Source organism: Scyliorhinus torazame, chromosome 13, assembly GCF_047496885.1.
Source record: "Scyliorhinus torazame isolate Kashiwa2021f chromosome 13, sScyTor2.1, whole genome shotgun sequence".
Taxonomy (NCBI): Eukaryota; Metazoa; Chordata; class Chondrichthyes; order Carcharhiniformes; family Scyliorhinidae; genus Scyliorhinus; species Scyliorhinus torazame.
In genome coordinates, this window is record NC_092719.1 from 73,998,394 (window position 1) to 74,021,035 (window position 22,642).

A 22,642-nucleotide genomic window follows, 5' to 3' on the forward strand; every position below is an offset into this window, starting at 1 on the left:
CTCGGCGCTCTTCAAATCAAAGGCGTGCAGCCCGCCCCACCATACCATTGGCTCGGCGTTCCTCCAATTGGACCTACGGCCTATTCCTGTCAATCACACAGGACGGCTCACATCTCCAATCAGAGGTGAGGAGCCCGCGCAGTCTCCATTAAGAGGCGGGGCTTTCTCCGGCACCCCCTTGGTAGGAAGAGGGGGCGGGGCGGGGCTGGGCTGCCCGGAAGAGGGGGCGGGGCTGCCCCGCCCAGGAAGTGGCCGCCAGGTTACTAGGGGGAGGCGCGTTGCTTCCGGAAGACGTGGCGGCTGATGTGGATTTGGCGAAGCCGATGAGAATCAGCGGCTGGCAACATGATTTCCCTGACGGACTCGCAGAGTGAGTGAAAGCGAGAGAAAGAGATGGCCGGCCGCACCGGCACTGCCGTGTGAGGTGGTGGGGAAGTGGGATTAGGCAGCCGGCCTGGCTTCTTCTAAACGTTCCCTGGGCCCGGCTGCGGCCTGGAACCCCTCTCAGACCCTGCTCCAGGAACAGCGAACGGGCACCAAGCTCCCAACGAGTTACCTTGGCCTATTGGCCTTCTGAAGTTCAAATAAAGGCAGGAGGTGCTGTAGATGGGTGGGTGTGAACACAGGCCCCGTGGTCGCAATGGGCGGTGGTGGTTAGACTGAGAGACCTGCCTTTCGTATAGTTCAGGACCTGATTGGACTTTTTCGAGGCTGGTCATTAATGTAGGAAACTTATACACACACCACAGCCATGTGATAATGGCCGCAATTGTGTGTTGAATCAATCTGTTCCTTCATCTCATCTGGAACACCTCTGTTGCAGGGAAGCCTTTAACTTGAGAGAACAGATTGTACCATTTAGTGGGGACGAGGAATTTGAGGGTCCATATTGGTAATTGAGTGAATGGGACCTGTTAAACTGCTCTTGCAGAACACCGGAGCTGGTTGGAGAGAGGCCGAATGGTGTACTGTGATATGTGACCGTTCTGTGTTTTGAGGACTGATCAGAAAGTGAGCACCACTGCCTCGGTGCTTAGCCAGGGTGTCATCCTTGATCTTTGTCTTCGAACATCTGGAGTAGGACTTAATCTCACAGTTTCTTGACTAAGAGACAAGAGTTTATTACTGAGCCAAGGCTGGCATGGACTGTAATGACATTATTCTGCTGTAACAGTAGCAATAAAGACAAGAAATACCAACAGGGTGGCACAGTGGTTAGCACTGTGGCTTCACAGCTCCAGAGTCCCCAGTTCAATTCTGGCCTCGGGTGACTGCAGATGCTGCACTTTCTTCCCATGTCTGCGTTGGTTTCCTCCAGGCTCCGGTTTCCTCCCACAGTCCATAGATGTGCAGGTTAGGTGGATTGGCTGTAATAAATTCTCCCTTAGTGTCCAAAAGGTTAGGTCGGATTACGGGGATAGGGAGGCAGGAGCTTAAGTAGTGTGTTCTTTCCAAGGGCTGGTGCAGACTTGATGGGCTGAATGGCCTCCTGCACTGTAGGGATACGATGATTGGTTAAATTATTTTGCCAGGTGTACCTGTCAGCATTATATTTCAAATTGAGTTGGACCATCTATAAGATTTTATGGAATATACTTTTGAAATGGGTGAATCTGCACTTGAAAAGTCAGGTATGAATGCCATATTACATAGCATATTACCCAGTGTTAACTGAGATTTAAGTCCAAGGCTGAGACTTGTGCTCCATCTCACAGATGAAAATTCTGTGCATATATAAAAGAGCTTGCATTCATAAAGCACTTTTTTACAACCATGAAATGACCCAAATTACTGCATAGTCAGTTAATACATTGGAAATGTGGTCATTGTCGTAATGAAGGATATTTCAAGCAGTGTTTTGTTTCCCTAAATTACATTAGGAAAAAATGAGCAGGAAGTAGATTGCCTCAAACCCCATGAGAATTCAACAGAATGCATAGCAACTTGTTAAACAAGCTTCACACCAGATTGGGATTGCACCATGTACATCGCAAAGCTGAAACAATTTGTGATGCCATCTGGTAGATTGTCACATCCCTTGGCCTCATTGCATTCAAAAGTGTCAGATCAGAGCTTATGTACTGGAAAACCCTTAACATTGACCAACATTGACCTAGTGGGCATATGCCTCCATCTTTGCAATCATGCAAGGACAAAATTGTCTCACCAGGTAGTAGAGCTTAATTTCAAGAAATAAATGCCAGCGTCGAAATTGTAGTAACATTAATTTTACTGTCATACCCCAAATTAATTCTCCACAATTTTTCAGTTGTAACATGGAAATATTATAAACAAAATATAATGTTGCTACATCTCAGCAGGAACTGTGTATTTCATGACTTAACTGTCAAGGGCAATGCCACATGGGCTTTGATACCCATGTGCTGAACAGTTGAATGAACCTTTTGATCCTCACTTTGCCTGTATATGTTGTGTACAAAGGATAAATAAATTGTGCTTTTATACATTGGAGGAAGAAATTATACCTATTTATTTAGTAGATATTACTTTTGCTTGTAACATTACATAAACCAAATGCTCCCACTTAGGACAATGTGTCATGATGCAGCAGGGGCATGGGAACCTGGATTGTAATTTTAGGGTACGGGAGAATGAGAGTATAGAGGTCAGGAGCACAGATTTGACGTCGCAGGAGGGGGCCAGTGTTCAGGTAGGTGGTTTGAAGTGTGTCTACTTCAATGCCAGGAGTATACGAAATAAGGTAGGGGAACTGGCAGCATGGGTTCTTCGATGTTGTGGCCATTTCGGAGACATGGATAGAGCAGGGACAGGAATGGATGTTGCAGGTTCCGGGATTTAGGTGTTTTAGTAAGCTCCGAGAAGGAGGCAAAAGAGGGGGAGGTGTGGCACTGCTAGTCAAGAGCAGTATTACGGTGGCGGAGAGGATGCTAGATGGGGACTCTTCTTCCGAGGTAGTATGGGCTGAGGTTAGAAACAGGAAAGGAGAGGTCGCCCTGTTGGGAGTTTTCTATAGGCCTCCAAATAGTTCTGGGGATGTAGAGGAAAGGATGGCGAAGATGATTCTGGATAAGAGCGAAAGTAACAGGGTAGTTATTATGGGAGACTAACTTTCCAAACATTGACTGGAAAAGATATAGTTCGAGTACAATAGATGGGTCGTTTTTTGTACAGTGTGTGCAGGAGGGTTTCCTGACGCAATATGTTGACAGGCCAACAAGAGGCGAGGCCACTTTGGATTTGGTTTTGGGTAATGAACCAGGCCAGGTGTTGGATTTGGAGGTAGGAGAGCACTTTGGGGACAGTGACCACAATTCGGTGACGTTTACGTTAGTGATGGAAAGGGATAAGTATACACCGCAGGGCAAGAGTTATAGCTGGGGGAAGGGCAATTATGATGCCATTAGACATGACTTGGGGGGAGGGGGGGGATAGGTTGGAGAAGTAGGCTGCAAGTGTTAGGCACACTGGATAAGTGGAGCTTGTTCAAGGAACAGCTACTGCGTGTTCTTGATAAGTACGTACCGGTCAGGCAGGGAGGAAGGCGTCGAGCGAGGGAACTGTGGTTTACCAAAGAAGTGGAATCTCTTGTTAAGAGGAAGAAGGAGGCCTATGTGAAGATGAGGTGTGAAGTTTCAGTTGGGGCGAGGGATAGTTACAAGGTAGCGAGGAAGGATCTAAAGAGAGAGCTAAGACGAGCAAGGAGGGGACATGAGAAGTATTTGGCAGGTAGGATCAAGGAAAACCCAAAAGCTTTCTATAGGTTAGTCAGGAATAAAAGAATGACTAGGGTAAGAGTAGGGCCAGTCAAGGACAGGGATGGGAAGTTGTGTGTGGAGTCTGAAGAGATAGGCAAGATACTAAATTAATATTTTTCGTCAGTATTCACTCAGGAAAAAGATAATGTTGTGGAGGAGAATGCTGAGACCCAGGCTATTCGAATAGATGGCATTGAGGTACGTAGGGAAGAGGTGTTGGCAATTCTGGACAGGCTGAAAATAGATAAGTCCCTGGGGCCTGATGGGATTTATCCTAGGATTCTCTGGGAAGCCAGGGAAGAGATTGCTGGGCCTTTGGCTTTGATTTTTATGTCATCATTGGCTACAGGAATAGTGCCAGAGGACTGGAGGATAGCAAATGCCCCTTTGTTCAAAAAGGGGAGTAAAGACAACCCCGGCAACTATAGACCGGTGAGCCTCACGTCTGTTGTGGGTAAAGTCTTGGAGGGGATTATAAGAGACAAGATTTATAATCATCTAGATAGGAATAATATGATCAGGGATAGTCAGCATGGCTTTGTGAAGGGTAGGTCATGCCTCACAAACCTTATCGAGTTCTTTGAGAAGGTGACTGAACAGGTAGACGAGGGTAGAGCAGTTGATGTGGTGTATATGGATTTCAGTAAAGCGTTTGATAAGGTTCCCCACGGTAGGCTATTGCAGAAAATACGGAGGCTGGGGATTGAGGGTGATTTAGAGATGTGGATCAGAAATTGGCTAGCTGAAAGAAGACCGAGGGTGGTGGTTGATGGGAAATGTTCAGAATGGAGTTCAGTTACAAGTGGAGTACCACAAGGATCTGTTCTGGGGCCGTTGCTGTTTGTCATTTTTATCAATGACCTAGAGGAGGGTGCAGAAGGGTGGGTGAGTAAATTTGCAGACGACAATAAAGTCGGTGGTGTTGTCGACAGTGCGGAAGGATGTAGCAGGTTACAGAGGGACATAGATAAGCTGCAGAGCTGGGCTGAGAGGTGGCAAATGGAGTTTAATGTAGAGAAGTGTGAGGTGATTCACTTTGGAAGGAATAACAGGAATGCGGAATATTTGGCTAATGGTAAAGTTCTTGGAAGTGTGGATGAGCAGAGGGATCTAGGTGTCCATGTACATAGATCCCTGAAAGTTGCCACCCAGGTTGATAGGGTTGTGAAGAAGTCCTATGGAGTGTTGGCCTTTATTGGTAGAGGGATTGAGTTCCGGAGTCATGAGGTCATGTTGCAGCTGTACAAAACTCTGGTATGGCCGCATTTGGAGTATTGCGTACAGTTCTGGTCACCGCATTATAGGAAGGACGTGGTAGCTTTGGAGTGGGTGCAGAGGAGATTTACCAGGATGTTGCCGGGTATGGAGGGAAAATCTTATGAGGAAAGGCTGATGGACTTGAGGTTGTTTTCGTTAGAGAGAAGAAGGTTAAGAGGAGACTTAATAGAGGCATACAAAATGATCAGGGGGTTGGATAGGGTGGACAGTGAGAGCCTTCTCCCGCGGATGGAAATGGCTAGCACTAGGGGACATAGCCTTAAACTGAGGGGTAAGAGATATAGGATGGAGGTCAGAGGTAGGTTCTTTACGCAAAGAGTGGTGAGGCCGTGGAATGCCCTACCTGCAACAGTAGTGAACTCGCCAACAGTGAGGGCATTTAAAAGTTTATTGGATAAGCATATGGATGATAATAGCATAGTTTAGGTTAGATGGCTTTTGTTTCGGTGCAACATCGTGGTCCGAAGGGCCTGTACTGCGCTGTATCGTTCTATGTTCTATGATGAAGCATGTAGGCTGGTAATGAGATGCAAGTGAACATTTACTGTCCATCTGCCATTTCCCTGGGGTGGTGGTGAACTGCCCTCATAAGCCACTGCCGTCCATGTGGTGAATGCATCTGCATATACAGTGCTTTGGGTTTGACCCAGTGCTGAGGAAGGAACAGTGATATGTTTCCAAGTCTGGGTGGTGCTTGACATGGCAGGGAACTTGGAGGTGGTTATGTTCCCTTTTGCCCATCTTGTTCCAGGTGCTGTCAAAGGAGCCTTGGTAAGTTGCCGCTTTTTATCTATGGTACACACTGCAGCCACAGTGCACTGGTGTTGAAGGACATGTGTTTGACAGTGGTAGTTGGGGTCCTAGTTAACCATTTGCCTTATCCTGGATGCTGTTGAGCTTCTTTGAATAGTGTTCGAGCTGTACCCATCGAGGCAAGTTGAGATTGTTCCATCAAATTTGCGACTCCGACTAGATGGTGGGCAAGCTTTGGGGAATCAGGAGATGAGTTATACACTGCAGAATACCCAGGCTCTGAGCTGTTATTTGTAACCATTGCATTTATTTGACATGTCCAGTTTAGTTTCTGATCAGTGGTTACCCCACGATGTTGATGATGGAGAATTCAAGTATGGTAATGTCAGTGGAAGGTAGTTAGACTCTCTCTTGTCAACAATAGACACTGGAACTTGTGTGGCGTATATGTTCCTTGCTACTTGAATGTTGTCCATATGGGCATGGACTTTGACCAAATGGCAGCTGAGAGCCACATAAAACACTATAACTTTGAATTTTCATCTGAGGGCAAATGGTTTGTATCCCAGTCCAGAACCTTGAGCACAAGGTCCACTCGCTGTCAAATGCAGTAATGGGGAAATGCTACCCAATTGGAAGTCCTGTCCGACAGATGAAAAAAATCAACTGATGACCTATCTGATGCAAATTTCAAAAATGGTGCAGGGGAATTTTCCCTGGTGTCCTGACCTGCATGTACCCCTCGATCAACATCACTAACAGATTACCTGATGATTAACTTATTGCTGTTTGATTTGGGGGTGGGGGGGGGGGGGGGGTTGGTTTGTGTAAATTTGTGGCCATATTGCTACAGTAACTCCAGTGTGAAAGTACTCAATTGACTGTTCTGTTGGGATATCATAAGACCATTCTTTAAATGCAATTTTTGTTCTGTCTTTATTTCATTTTTAAAGCTCGAGCAATGAAAAATATAACCCATTTTGGTTAGGAAATTAGGTAGTTGCGTAATGTACATTTAAAAGCTCGGCATTAAGCTGCTTTGTGTGATCAGATTATTCTTCTACACTGATGGCAAGATATTTATGCAGTTAAACAAGCACTAAATTTATCTTTGGCATAATTAAATTCATTTGAATTCTGTTATATATTGACTTATTTTTTTATAATTATCTCATGGTTGAAGTGACAGTAGGAAGTACAACAGAGCAGTGAATCTGATTGTTATCTCTTCTTTCCCTTACAGAAATTGGAATGGGACTAACAGGCTTTGGTGTGTTTTTCCTGTTCTTTGGCATGGTACTATTCTTTGACAAGGCACTCCTTGCGATAGGAAATGTAAGTTTTGATTATTGAACTTGTGTTTCTCTTAAAATCTCAATTTCTAAACTACTCATTTTGATATGAAGCCATATTGTGCTATACTGATCGTAAGCTTTGTGAGCCAAGTTGTACTCAGTGCATCAGTCTGTTGCTTAGTCTTTTGACAAGGATCCTCGCTGTTCTATTATGCCTAGAAGGTGGCAGAACAAAAAGGAGATAGGCTATGCGTAAGGTAGAATATATGAGGCTAAATGAGTATAACAGTCCAATGGCAAAGATTCTTGTGCCGTGCAACATGACACAAGTGGTGTCATTAGGGAGATTTAGGATATTGGTAATTAAGCTAAGATCCTCACCCTTGTGTAATATGCTTCTTGTGTGATGCTCTTGAACTGTTCCTAATTCCTCCTCCTTGCTGCCAGAATTAGTAGTTCACAGACTTTGGTGCATGATTCCTGTTCTTTTGACATAGTTTCATTCTTTTCAAAATGCACTCTACAGATACAACCCAAGTTGGAAGGTCAGGGTAATGGTAACTGCTGGATTTTCTTTGCCCTTCAATGGACATGATACAAAAAGTTGAACTAGCCACTCATGGTAAAGTCCTGGTGACAGCGCTTTTAACTAATATCTGTTTTGAAACCTTGCAGCTAAACTTTATGAAATCCAGATATGTAGAAAAAGTATTAAGTTGTATAGGAATTAATATTTTATGCCTAGATATTCATCCTTCAAAGTGCATTGGATACCTGTAACACAAGCATGTCCACAAATTCCTCTATCTTTAGAATTCGTAAAATAATCTCATTGCTAAGAAACTGTCCAAAGTACAACTCGGTTATATAATTTGCAGAACACTGCTAATATCCCATTTCATAATACAAGATTGCTCCCGATCAGAGGAACATAGGACGTGGGAGCAGGAATAGCCATTCAACCTTTTGAGCCTGCTCCCCATTCAATAAGATCATGGTTGATCTAGTTGTGGCCTCGTACTCCACTTTCATGTCTGCCCTCCTAACCTCTGACTCCCTTGTCTATCACAAAAGTCTGTCTAACTCTGCCTTGAATAAATTTAATAACACAGCCTCCACTGCTTTCTGACCGAGGATTCCACAGACTAATGGCCCTCTGAGAAAACAATTCTCCTCATTTCCGTCTTAAACCATAGCTCCCTGTTATGGTCCCAGTTGATGTTATTAATGGATGTGAAGATCCCAGAATGGAAATCTGGCTCAAAGACTAAGGGAACAAAGAACATTATAGCAGGAACAGGCCCTTCAGCCCACCAAGCCTACACCGATCCAGATTCCTTACTTAGACCTACTTATTGCCCAAACGATCTGTATCCCTCCATTCCCTGCCCGTTCAAGATGCATCTTAAACGTTGCTATCGTGCCTTCCTCCACCACCTCAACTGGCAACGCGTTCCAGGCACCCACCACTCTCTGCGTGAAAAACATTCTCTGCACATCTCCCCTAAACGTTCTCCCTCTCACCTTGAACCTGTGCCCCCTTGTAATTGAGACTTCCACCCTAGGAAAAAGCTTCTGGCTATTCACTCTGTCTATACCTCTTGTAATTTTTTAGACCCTCAATCAGCCTCTGTCTTTCCAGCGAAAACAATCCGAGTTATTCAACGTCTCCTCGTAGCAAAAACCCTCCAGACCAGGCAACATCCTGGTAAACCTTTTTTGCAGTCTCTCCAAAGCATCTACATCCTTCTGGTAATGTGGCGACCAGATCTGCATGCAAGTTTTTAAAATAAAACATGGGGGAACAGAGTCACAGGACCGCTAATTAGCTTTAACAACTAAAACAAAACATTTTAATGAAAAATTGGATTTCTATATAATCCTTTACTTCCCCCTTGGTTTTACAATTACGAACAGATTTTAAGATTTTACCAAGTACATCTTAAGCTACATTGGTCTCATTAACACACAAAGTCCCCTTTAAGCACTCCAAGTGACTATGGTAAGACACTCTTCTCTGAACCCAAGTGAATGTCTGTGGATTTCTCTTCAAAATCCACCCATCGACCCCCCCCCTGGATTATTCTTGTACAGTGAGCCACCTTGTCTCACTGAAGTCTGGCTTCCATACGAGTGGTTTCAAGATTCCGTTTTCAAAAGCCACACTTCCAAATCTTCTTTTAAATTCTGCTTTCCTGACCCTGCTACCATTAAGTTTTCGCTTTCAGGTTTTACACCTCTCCCTTCAGGTTTCCTTTGTCTTAAAGACTTTTACACAAATTCTGAGGTCCAGTCACCTGGTTTACTCAATTATTTCAAATAAGGTCTCCCAAATTGTAATTTCTCACAAACCTTAGCATTACTTTCTGGCCTCTCTCAATCCAATGCCTTTTCAACTCTCTTTACTGAACAGTAATCTGTGATGGTTCCCAGTTTCCTCTGTTCCGTTAACTCCAGACTTCTTGCAAACTTCTCTTAATTTCTCTAATTTCCTTAACTAGCTGGACTTTAGGTTTCCCTCTTTAGCCGTATAAAAATCCAATTGCTCCTAGCAGAGCTGTGACGTCTGCTTTCTCTCTCTACCTATCTCCAATTACAATCAAATTAACTTAACTAAAACTTTAAAGTTCCCTACAAGGCCCTGGTTGCTAAGCAATCACGGCTACTTTATTTACTCTTCAAGCTGTAGCCCTCTAAGCACAATAAAATCACAGTTGCCATTGAAACCAATCTCCACACTTACAAGCACCTTTGTCCCGTATGAATCTAACTATAGATTTTACCCCTTCCAAGCACAGAAACATTGGGTGGGGGGGGGGGGGAAGAGAGGGAGAGGTTCTGCGCCCCCCCCCCCCCCCCCCCCCCCCCCCCCCCCCCCCCCCCCCCCCCCCCCCCCAGCCCGCCCCGCCCCTCCAGTGTGGCGTGTTTCTTGATCTTCTGGTCGCACCACTGTCAGTGGGATTTTCCTATTAAACTCCTCCTCACTGCTGGGAAACCCACAGAAGCTTTATCAGTCGGTGGGACCGGAAGAAGATCTCACTGGAAAAAAACAACTGTAAAAGTCGCTTTTCAGCCTCCCAAATAAATTAAACCCACTTAAAACTATACCTTCTTTATAATGTTTACCAATACAAATATAAATCTCTTAATGAAATTTAATTTCCTAACACTGTGTCCCCTACTTCTAGTCTCCCCACCAAGTGGCAACATCCTTCTGGTATTGACCCTTGCAAGTCCCCTTGGTTCTTGTATGCTTCAATAAGATCACTTCACGTTCCTCAAAACTCCAATGGGTGCATTCCCCAACCTGTTCAAACTTCACCAAGGCCCCTGTACTAAATGCCACCATTCAACCTCTGGATACTAGCTTCCTGTGATTCAGGTACCAGAACACTTGATTCTCTGTACCGCTGAATTCTGCAATCTCTCTCCATAGAAATAATATGCTATTTTGTCTGCTGAAGCAGACACGTTCACATTTACCCATGTTTTACTCCATATGCTAAATATTTTCCCACTCACTTAATGTGTCTCTATCCCTTTACAGACTCTCTACCTTCTCTTGACAACTTGCTCTCCTACCTGGCTTGGTGTCATCAGCAAATTTAGCTACCTTATTTTTGGCCCCTTCATCCAAGGCTTTGATGTAGATAGTAAATAATGAACCCTGTAATAATATACCCATCAGAATGATAAAGTACATATGATAAACATGAGACGTTGGAGGAATTCGGAGAATTCTAACAGTCTTATTCTTTCCTTTACAGATTTTATTTGTGGCAGGCTTGTCCTTTGTAATCGGCTTAGAAAGGACTTTCAGGTTCTTCTTCCAAAAACACAAAATGAAAGCCACGGGCTTCTTTCTGGGTGGCATTTTTGTGGTGCTGATTGGCTGGCCTGTAATAGGCATGGCTCTTGAAATTTATGGATTCTTTCTTTTATTCAGGTAAGGGACATTAGAACTTGTACTGAGTGATTCATTATCCACTCCACTGTCCATAAATCCAAGTGTGCTCATGTAATGGATAGTTGATTTCTTTTGGGTAGCATAATTTTAAGAAAAAACAATTGGCCTCTTCTCACTGGACAATTTAAGAGGCTGGAATTAATTATTTGAAGTCATGTGAATTTTAGAATTTAGGATTACATTTCTAAAACTTCACTAAGCCAGGATTCCAGTGCTAACTGTCTCTTGAAGCTTGTATCTTGCCCAACAAAATGTCCGTTAGTTTTTGTTTCTTTTTCATACCGAAAGTTTCATTTTCTAAAAGCCCATTTATTTTCCATTTTCTTTGCTAGGGGTTTCTTCCCAGTGGTGGTTGGCTTTATTAGACGAGTGCCTATATTAGGCTCGATTCTGAATTTACCTGGAATAAGCTCAGTAAGTATTTGTATTATTCAGTGCATGTTAGATTATAATCATACCATTTAAATAAGATTTTTTTTAAAATTCTGAGTTCTTAGCGGTGCATTTAACAGATTTTGGTTCCGAAATCCACAGGCAATAGTTGGGGATGAATTATAGGGTCCGTTATTTAGTCAAACCATTTTAAGTGTTCTACCAACTGAAGGGTAAGAACTCAAATGGGCATAAAGTGAAGAATTCATTTGAATGCTTTGTTAACTGTTCAAATATGTATTGCATTTTTAAGTTGTATGAAGTGTAATTTTAAAAAGGATTTTATTGAATTCGTAGAGTTCACGGGTACTTATGAAAATAGGGGTCAGAAAAACATCAGCTGGTCCATTGAGCTTATCTCATACAGTCATAGTACAGTTGAACATCATGATCCCTAATCTCCACACTCCTCAACACCCCTCATCCATCAGCAACCATGTAATCTCTTTCAGAGACAGATGAATGAAAGATTTGAAGAAAAAAAACTAAATTAAAAGGGGAGCAAAATCTAAGAAATTCCTCTCCTACACCTTGCATTTTCAAAAAAACTCACGTTTAATGGTAATAAGTGCTTTTAGGCGTCTATACCTTTTGGGGGTCATCAACACCATCCTCCATATGAGGGATGAAAATTGGACCAAAAATCTCATATTCTGAATAGTATGTAAACTAGGTCTTTTACAAGAACAATATAGATGCAGTGGTTTTTTAAAAAATTTGTTTTTAGATTAACATAGTAATGCATCTGGATATCTTTATTTTAAGTCTCCTTGAGTAATGGCTTACAATAATAAGCCCTCCCAAAGTATCCCAAGTAAAATCAATGCCTTTGATTGGTGAGATGGAATTTCGACAAAAATCTTAAAACAAAATAATTTGTTCCAGTGCTGCAAAACTAAGAAAGGGAGTTGTGAAATAATGGTTATTATGGAGAGGCCAATGGACAATGTGGAGGTACCAGTAGCCTGAAAATGGGTTAATATGAGAGTATATTCCAAATTGGTGCCAGAACAGACACTGACGACTAACCGATCCATTCTTTTTACTTCCATTTGGTGTGAACAGAATTCATTATTAGCAATAAAATTGACCTTCTGCACAAACAGTTGATACAGAAGGGCAAGATCCTCCCTTGTATTTGAGGGAGAAACCACTCGAAGTGGACTGTTGTAAACCCTATGACCTAGCTTATTTTGATTTCCAAAGGAGCTGTGATAAATTTCTACGTGAAAATAGCTGTGCTCTGGGGGTTAACTGTAGGGGAATGTATTAGGAAATGAAACTTTCTCCATATGGGAGCTGTGTCTCTGTAAGGGCAGTACTGTGTGGGATGGCGCAGGACAAATACCGCCATCCTTCCAGATTTACATAATGACCTAGATTCAGAAACTCCATGCAAAGTGATCAAGTTTGCAGCTGATACCAAAATTAGGACAATGGAATTGGAAGCAGCAAGTAAGAAATTACAAAACTAGTTCAGCAAAATGTGAGCAGAACAGTTGCAGATGGAATTTTATCCCAACCCCAACCGATGTAAAGTATGACATAAAAATAAATGACTTTAACATTGTTTAAATAGCTACTGATGGAGACTGAGTTTGACATGTCTAATCAATGGAGAACATTGATCAACAAAGCTAATAATAACAAAATCCGAGGAGGTGGGGATCGAAAATGGTTGGACCAGAGCTTGAACATGCATCCAATGGTTGGATCATAGCTTGAACATGATTGCCAAGCAGCAAAAGACGTTCAGGCACTGGAGGCAGTGTAAAAAAAGAACCTGGAGGGTGAACTATGTTGGGGTCCTAGTTATGAGCAAAGAGTGGAGAAGAATAGAAGTTTTAGCTTTTAAAATCAGCTAATTGCTTTTCCTAGACTTTGTGAATTGCTGCTTTAAGTTAAACTGTAGGTGTAGAAAAAGAGGACCTGTTCAAACCAGTTGAAGTAAATTTAGAACTGATCAAAGAAATTCTTCAAACGCAGCATTCTGTATGTGGATCAGACTTTTAAATAGAGTAGTGGTGGATGTAAGACCCCTTGCAAAATTTCATTCATCCAGAGATCCATACGTTTGTCATGCTCCCTGTGGTAAAATAATCTGCTGAAACTTGCTGTCCATGTCAGACAGGAAGAATGGTTACATGGGTGAGTCACTGAGAACTGTTCACCCCCAAAGCTGCTCTAAACAGGAGTCATGCTCTTTGGAATATGTGTTTTTTAAACTATTTTAAATATTGTATTTATCAATTGACTCCTTTACACTAAGCATAACATTACAAATATCGATAATTCTCAGGTAAAATTGGGTAAAGGTGGTAAACATAGAGAACACAGTGCAGAAGGAGGCCATTCGGCCCATCGAGCCTGCACCGACCCACCTAAGACCTCACTTTCACCCTATCCCCGTAACCCAATAACCTCATCTAACCTTTTGGACACTAAGGGCAATTTAGCATGGCTTAGCACCTAACCTGCACGTCTTTGGACTGTGGGAGGAAACCGGAGCTCTCGGTGGAAACCCATGCAGACACGGGGAGAACGTGCAGACTCCGCACAGACAGTGATTGAGGAAGCTGTTGTGACATTTGAAATAATTGTTTTGTGGGTAGTACATAAACTGAACTAAGTGGTGTGAATTTAGTCCACAACTGTGATTAAAAATGGAGGCTCCCAGCTGTCGTCCATTTATCAGGAGTATAAGAATGTGACTTCACTACAGAATTTCTAGCAGTCATTTTAATCTCTGGTAATCAGCTGCAGACAGGTGGATTTGGTCTTATTACAATGGAAACATTTAGACCGTTTTCTGTTTTAGTGCTATAGAAGATGGGCATCACATTTAAACCTCAAAAGTATTTGTGACTCATTTTTTTTTCTGCATATCAAGTTTTTGTTTGAGTGATGCCATTGTGTAATATGTGGGAGACTCTACCATATTATGTAGTTCAAATAATTGCCTAGTACTTCGATAATCTGGCAATCAATTGGGATTCATGCAACAAATTGATGTTTTGCAGTGTTTATTTTGATATACAGTTAATATTGAAGATTGAGCAACCTTTAAATCATTGATTGGCTGGCCCTTCATTATTTTTGGGCAAAGGGATTGAAGAATTTACGGCTATAAATCATTATTGAAGGGATCCTAGTCACATTTTCAGCAGGAGATTTTAAAAAGTCGTTTAATCTCGTGGAATATTGCTTTGCCACCTTCATTAATTCCTTTTGAGTCAAATCAGTGAAGAATTAGGAACAAACGTCGCTTATTTGTCTTTTCAAGTGAAGAATCATGCATACCCTGGGAATATCTGACTGGATGAGAAATAGTGCAAAAATACCTAATAATCTGGAACATTTCTTAAGCATTCCAGTTTTGTGTGTTGTGCATCAACTAATTCTCATCATCATTAAGCCATTTGGTGCACCAAATTCGATATTGACTATTGCTTGGATAGTTATATTTTCAGGCTTGTTAAGGAAAAGACACATTAATTGAAATGCAACTTCATTTTATTTTCTTTAAAGTGTAGTGGGCCCACCCCGACTAACAGGAGTACCCGTAGACCCTAATTCGAGCATGGGTCTTGTTTGCTTCTACAACACTATTGAACATATCTGATATGTAATGGCAGAAAAGTGGGTAGATACATACAAGAACAGAGAGACTGCCTGGACAGTGCCTGCACAAATGAATTATTGAAAAAGCAAATTTAAAACGTGCCAATTACTCCAAATCAGCAACAGGGATGGGACAGGGGGAGGAATGTCAATGAATATCGAAGACTAACTTCAGTTGAAGAAAGAGGAAGACACGTCAAAGCTAGGTAATCATTCATTTATGTTTAATATGCATTAGGATTGAAGAGCAAAAAACGGGCAAGCGATTTACCTGATCTGATGAGAAACAATGGCATTTAAAAAAACATTTGAACAGCTCACCATAAAAGGAATTGGTGCTCTCTTTTTAAAGGATTCTCTATTTAGCAATAGCAAATTAATAACTGGTAAATCAAGACGACCGCAGAAATTTGCTGACCTGCATTCTTACCAGGATTCCGAGAATCCAATTTGAAAATCTTGGCTCTGCACCATCTAGTACCCAGGCAGATTAAAGCACAATTCTAGTCACTTGCAGAGTCCCCATAATGAACCAGTTTCTGGTGTTTTTTGAGTTAAAGTTCATGATGTAGAAGGTTAGTTGAAGGGGAAATGGAAGTCACGTACTGGTGTAATCAATGGACTTGGATAGAGCACACTTTATTAGGTCAGAGTGGAGGATGTTTTTGGCTTCTGTCTTCCTGTGCCATCCTTGACTCGAGATGCAAAACATAAAGTGATGATGATTTTCTACTACTGAAAACTGTTACTTTCCCCTAACTGAAGAAAAGTAATTGCATTTATTAATAGCAAAAAACAAACATTAATTTCATATAAGCAGATTTTTCCATGTTTATCCCACAACAAATAAACTTTGGAGTAATGTTTTGTTTGTGGAACTCCCACCCAAATGTTTCATTCAATCTCATTATCAGTTTTTGTGAACATATAACTTCAGGATGCTTTAATTACCATCTCAGGTCAGGGGTATCTTAAATTTTACACCGAAGCAAACAAAATTCAATTAAGTTGCACAAGGGGCAGTGAGAGAATGTATTTAGTGCAGGTATACTAATGCTGGAAATTTTAAAGCAAAAACAAATTCTAGAAGTGCTTAGCAGGTCTGTCCGCCTCTGCAAAAAGAAAGTACAGTTAATGTTTTGGGAATATTCCTTCCTATCTGTTCCGAAGGGTACCCACCCAAAATGTTGTAAGCTATCTTTTCTCTTCCCGAAGGCTGTTGCCGCTAGAGTGCATTTTATTGGCAGCTGACACATCTCCAATCTTCTAACTATAGTGGACTTGCTGTGGAAGGTCTGCCATTTAAAGGCAGAACTGGTGTCTATCCTATTTATGAAAGCTTTACTTGGATGCAAAAGATGTCTCGATATTGTAGCATTATGCATCACTTGCAACAGTTGAAAGCTCTATTGCCTTTTATTCGGATGGCGTGGGTTTAAACCCTGCTGCAGGACTTGAATACATAACCAATTCTGAGTCCAGTATTGAACGAGTATTGTATTCTTAGAACTAATGTCTATCAGAGGATTGTTAAAGCAAATCATATCTTTCTTTTGGGTTGGATATAAAGATACATGACCATATTAATTGGGGGGGGGGGGGGGGGGCGGTTCATGGTATCTGGCCAATGCTGCTGTCTCAAAAAGCACCAGAAACCAGTGATTGGTCATTCATCTTAACTTGCTGTTTCTGGTACCTTGCTATGCACGCTGTATTTATAAACCGAACAGCAGTGCCAACCACACTTCAAGGTGCTTTAGGATATGGTGAAGGCATAAACTATTGCATAGTTTCAATTTCTTCCTTGTACTGTAATGTTCTCATCTCCCTTTATGATATTCAGCATTTTATAAATTTTCATTCATCCTTCCCTCCACCACCAACACAGTGGCCCAGCAGTGTGTACCATCTACAAGGCGCACTGCAGCAATTTGCCAAATCCCTGACCTTTTAGGGAGACAAGAGCAGCAGACGCATGGAAACACAACCACCTGCACGTTTCCCTCCCAGTCACTCACCATCCTGACTTGGGAATATGTCGCTCTTCCTTCACTGTCGCTGGGGTCAAAATCCTGGAACTCCCTCCCTAACAGCACGGTGGGTGTTCATAAACTACATGGACTACAGCGGTTCAAGAAGGCGACTCACCACCACCTTGAGGGCAGTTAAGGGTGGGCAATAAGCCAACAACTCTTTCATCCTGTAAAATACATTAAAAAATATTTGTATGGCTGGATGGTGAGGAAAAATGAGTTGTGAAAGGCTTCCATGTGGAAATTCAGTAAAGGATTTTCTTATGCTAGTCATGTGCTGAAGTAGGTTGAAGTGTTGTGAACAAAAGTAGAAGGGTAAGTCATAACAAAAAAAACTTCCAAATTTAAGTGGCCTTTCAAACTGTCATTATCCAAAACATACAGGAATGGGCTGATCAATACACATTTGACCCTATTGATGTTTCTGTTATCTGTGCAGGTAAAGAGTGTCCAATCCTCAAGTTCATTTTAAAAATAATTGATTGATTGTGTTCTGCCATAGAAAGTTAATCAACATTAGCATCCCTACAAATTGTGGGAGAAAGTCCTCCTAAGTTAACAGTTTTAAAATCTAAAACTCGGAATTCACAGTTCCTTTCCATTAAGATCATCCACTGCTATGCATTCCGTTCATTTTGTATTTTGTTGAAATGAACCTGTATAAAAATTTTTTTAAATGTTTACATAATCAAGGCATCTAACGCTTTGAATAATGACTTTTCTGGTTCTATGCTACTTGTTAATAATTGTTCCGTTAAATATCTTTAAAGCTGACAATATCATAAAGGAGGCTGAGCATGAAGTACGTACCTTGTTACATTTTCATAATGGTTTTGTTTGCATAACCTGGAGGGAAGATTGCTGCCTGCAGCAGTATAGATTATTTTTTTTATTTTTTTTAAGTGTTATGTTGTGCACTTGCAAACTGCAAGACCAGCTAAAAGAGGTCCATGCCCTATGCCACTGGTCAGAATGGACATGCAAAGGGCAACTTACTGGCAAATCACAAGCGTGCTGCCTGCAATCTGCCATCCATTGAGACTAATGTGTGGAAAATTATCAGTGCTGTACTCAATTTTCCAATAAACCCCTTGCATTCAACTCCCCAGAGATGGTGTGGCTCTTGGGAAATGTAGTTGCTGGTACATTGAAGGATGGATTTATAAATATAGAAATACCATGACCCTGATGTTCCTTGGGCTGGATGGCATGCGTCACTGACTCTTCTATGGGGATGGATTTTTGAAATGGCTTTTAAAGATTCTAACAAAAAAATAAATCAAATTATTAGAGTTGATCTCAAAGTATGCTTTATTTTATTTGATATGACATTTTTGTGTAATATAGTGATTTGGCCCCATCTTTGCGTTGACTACAGCAGAGAAATACTGTGTTTTAGACTGTGCTTTAACAAGATTATATACTATTAACATTCATTTCCACGTGGATGGAGTGGATGTCACAGGCTTTTATACCACATCAATTAGTATCAAACGGTAGTTGAGTATTTGAAACCTATTCATAGTCCATTAGTTGCATATGAGACATCTTATCTTATTTGCAATTTCCCGTGCTATGCATCTTCCTTCATTAGGAAAATAGACAGGAAAACTGCTGAGAGTGCTATTGTTTTACAAGCCGCAAGCACTCTATCTCTCTCCCCATTATAGGTTGGGTTGGAAAGATTATTCTGCAGAAAATTATGGAAAAGAAATCTGTCCCGTCTCTGATCAAACTAATTACATCCCCAATTTGGTTCCCCATGCATTGTATATCCTTCATACTGTTGCTTTTAATTATTGATATTTGTTGTGTATCTACATTTTGCATTCAAATTATGGAGACCAGCTACTTAAAAGCAGTCATGGAACGTGAAGGATTGAACTAACTTCTGCTTTTGGAAGATTAAGCATGATATGGAAGGCTAAAAACAATTGGATAAAATAGATGACAAGAGTTTATGAAGTGAAAGAAACCAGCTGCACAGATGAGTTGGTTGAGAGGAATACCAGGGGCATCTAGGACAGTAAAAATCAAGAATAAGAGAAGAACATGAAAAAAGCCAGAAGATTCTGGAAGTAGTCAGCAGATCAGAAAACATCGACAGAGAGTTAATGTTTCAGATCAATTGCCTTCTGTCAACTGGAAAAGATTAGAGATGTGATTTCCCGTTTAGCACGGTGGTGCAGGTGGTTAGCACTGCTGCCTCATGGCACTGAGGACCTGGATGTGATCCCAGCCCTGGGTCACCGAACGTGTGGAGTTTGCACATTCTCCCTGTCTCTGCGTGGGTCTCACCCCCACAAACTGAAAAAGATGTGCAGGGTAGATGAATTGGGCACACTAAATTGCCCCTTAATTTGTGGGGGTGCGTGGTGGTGGTGGTGGTTGGGGGAGTGGGGGGGGGGGAAATGAATTGGATACTCTACATTTATTTTCAAAAATTAACACGTTGGTGGCACAGTAGTTAGTACTGCTGCCTCACCGCTCCAGAGGCCCAGGTTTGATTCCCTGATTGTCTGTGTGGAGTTTGCGCATTCTTCCTGTGTTTGCGTGAGCTTCCTCCACAGTCCAAAGATGTACAGGTTAGGTGGATTGGTCATGCTAAAATACCCCTAGGTGGGCTTATGGGGAGAGGGTTTGGGGATTGAGCCTAGGTAGGGTGCTGTTTCTGAGGGTTAGTGCAGACTCAATGGACAGCAAGGGCAACAATTTCAGATCATATCCAACCTTCCCATTATTTTGAAATTAGGTCTTGGTAATAGTTCTGCTGTTCGTATTTGCAGCTTCTGTAGACCCATCTTGCGTTTCTTTACTTGTCTTATTACCACCCTCTGTTACCCTGCAGGATTATCGCTTCTGTCCCCTACCCTCGCACAGGTTTTAGTTATTTCTTCCTCTTCTTTCCTACCTCTGCACTTATTTAAAAACTGGTACCCCTTTACTATTTTCCAGGGGTATGCATTAATGAGACAGCCAAGCTAGAAAACTCCAAAAATATTGCAGTTAATTTGTTTCACCCCATGGTTGCTGTTGAGCTAACTGGGAATTTAGTATTATCATGGCTACATCCTGTTGGGAACAGGTTGAATAGAACTTGGTATAGCATTGAGACATCTCACTTGGAAAAGGGGGAAAAAAAACTCCTTAAAAGCCTGCCTTGGTCAGAAAATTTCTCTTGTTTTGAAATTATTTTGGTGTAGAAAGGAGGGCACTTGTAGTTGTTATTTTCTGCAAATATGGAGAACTTCCAAAGTTATGATCATAAGCGCATTTAAACTTCTGTTTCCACATATTAGACATGCAATCACGTTAAATCATCATGCCTCCAAAAATGCTAATTTACTTAAGATAAATAACGTGCACGCTAATGGGAGTCTAGGAGTTGTTTTGGTTTTAGCCCTGGTCTTTAGATCAATATGTGGAGTGTGAACTCCCATTAGGGAAGTGTGTTAACTGGACTGATTTGTTAATGGGCAGTGCAGAAATGAGAATGTTGGACATGCATCCTAATTGTCACTGATGTAAGACAACTGTATCAACATCTTGGGAATATTAAACCTAATGTGATAATACCTATTTTGGTTAACTGCGATTTCCTTTATTTTTGCAGTTTGTAGATAAAGTTGGTGAAAGCAACAGCATGGTATAACAGAGACTGGATGGACGACTACTACAGAAGTATGCTGTATAATATATTTATAAGGTTTACCTGAGGCAAACATTTCTAAATTTATATTTTACTGAATTACCTGTGTAGGAACAAATAAAACTTGATGACATTCTTACAAAATATTTTGTCATAGGGGAGAAAGGTGGTCATGGCATTGAATTTCACTCTTTTTGACCTTTCCTCCCCTCCCTCATGTTCTCTTTGTGTGGGATGCTTCACACCACATCCTCCAGCAGGAAGGGCAAGATGGGTTGGGCTGTGGGCTCCACCACTACCACCATCAATGCTGCTCAATGATCAGAAGGAAGTGGACCTTAAACTGGGTGAGTTGGACCAAGCAAGACCAACTGAGAAGGAGCATCTTGTTTTTTTTAAACATTGAACCTCATTCAACTAAAACAAGTTTGAGTTTGGGAAAATCTAGAAGGACTCTGGCTCACCTTGCCACCTTTTGGTTTGCAAGTCAAAGAATGAAATACTTTAATGGAACAGGCCTTGTCCCATTTTTCACTTAAATGTATATGTACAGCTGATCTTATCTTTGAGGTAAAAATAACTAGCTTGCATCCATGATTGTCTTGCCCCAATTGTGTGTGTCTCTCCCTGCAGTTATTTTTGATCACGTCATTCTCTTGTTATACCTGCAAAGACCAGGTTAATGATGAGATTTTATCCTTTGTGACTGCCTCATTTGGCAGGAATTTTGTGCAAATGGACTTCTGACTTATTATGTACCTTTAGAAAGAAGGTGATTATAGGTAGTAAGCAGATTTTTTTTTAAAGAAAGTTTATCTTTTCAAACATGCAATTTCTTCTTGGTGTTAAACTATTGTAAATAAATGTTTGAAGCAAATAATTATCACTGAATCTTTTTAACAAAATGTTCCCTTAATAATATAGTAGTTAATAAGTGTGTTTTGCTTATTCATGCAGATTTTTGTAAGCCCTATATTTATCTGCTAATGGAAGAAAATATTTCTTTAAAGCTACAAGAGAAGTAAAAAAAAATAACTGACTTCCAATGGCATAGGTATTGTTCTTGATCAGGGGAATCCTACAATGGAAATCCTTCTTCTTGATCTTTTAAAAGTAGAGATCACTTGTTTGAAATATTGAAAAGACTAATGTTCATTATATTGGTTCATTGCCCATAAAGATGCTTGTTGACTTTGGAAAGCAAATAACGTCTAAACTTGGTGATACCATCTGAAAACACCAGAACTGCAGGTGTAAGTTTCATGGGATGTATGCTTTCAGAAGTAATTATGGCAAAGATGCTAGCTCAGCTGGAGACCACTGGGGGAAAGTCAGTCGAGAAAAACGCAATTCAAACTTTTTTAATTTTATAGAATTCAAGTTAATTGTGTGCACCCCTGGGCAGCTTGGTGGCACAGTGGGTTAGCACTGCGGCCTCACGGCGCCGATGTCCCAGGTTCAATCCTGGTTCTGGGTCACTGTCTGTGTGGAGTTTGCACATTCTCTCCGTGTTTGTGTGGGTTTCGCCCCCACAACCCAAAAATGTGTAAGCTAGGTGGATTGGCCACGCTAAATTGCCCCTTGATTGGAAAAAATAAATTGGGTACTCTAAATTTTTTTTTTTAAAGTGTGCACCCCAAACTAATATGCAAATTGTTTCAGCACACAGTAGGTAGAATTTGTTTGCAATGTACATGGCAACTGCTAAACATGTCAGAATTGCATTTTTCCTTTGTATGTTGCTACCCACCTTAGAGCAGAAGTAGAGCAGAAGTCAGTGCATTGTGTATCTTTTGTGAATATGTGCCCAGAACGTGACATTTGGTCATCTTTCTAGTCTGCAGAAAGAAAATAAAAGTTAATTATGGTTGTCCATA

General features: G+C 41.3%; 1 protein-coding gene across 3 annotated transcripts; it reads left to right on the forward strand.

Annotated features, from left to right (window-relative positions):
• Positions 1–196: 196 nt before the first annotated feature.
• On the forward strand, positions 197–22,642 carry LOC140388111 (vesicle transport protein GOT1B). 3 transcript variants are annotated; one of them, XM_072471773.1, is made up of 6 exons: positions 197–370; positions 7,012–7,103; positions 10,831–11,009; positions 11,363–11,444; positions 17,887–17,918; positions 20,730–22,642. In XM_072471773.1, exons 1-5 carry the CDS (start codon positions 346–348, stop codon positions 17,899–17,901), a joined length of 393 nt encoding a protein of 130 aa, XP_072327874.1. In that variant the 5' UTR covers positions 197–345; the 3' UTR covers positions 17,902–17,918; positions 20,730–22,642. The 3 variants fall into 3 exon arrangements, with proteins under 3 accessions (XP_072327874.1, XP_072327873.1, XP_072327872.1); XM_072471772.1 differs by lacking the exon at positions 17,887–17,918 and having other exon boundaries at positions 198–370; positions 20,730–20,797; positions 21,026–22,642; XM_072471771.1 differs by lacking the exon at positions 17,887–17,918 and having other exon boundaries at positions 198–370.

Coding starts and splice junctions, on each gene's coding strand:
- LOC140388111 (XM_072471771.1), top strand. CDS start 346: ATGATTTCCCTGACGGACTCGCAGA. Junction 7,104..10,830: donor CACTCCTTGCGATAGGAAAT/GTAAGTTTTGAT, acceptor TTTCCTTTACAG/ATTTTATTTGTGGCAGGCTT. Junction 11,010..11,362: donor GGATTCTTTCTTTTATTCAG/GTAAGGGACATT, acceptor TTTCTTTGCTAG/GGGTTTCTTCCCAGTGGTGG.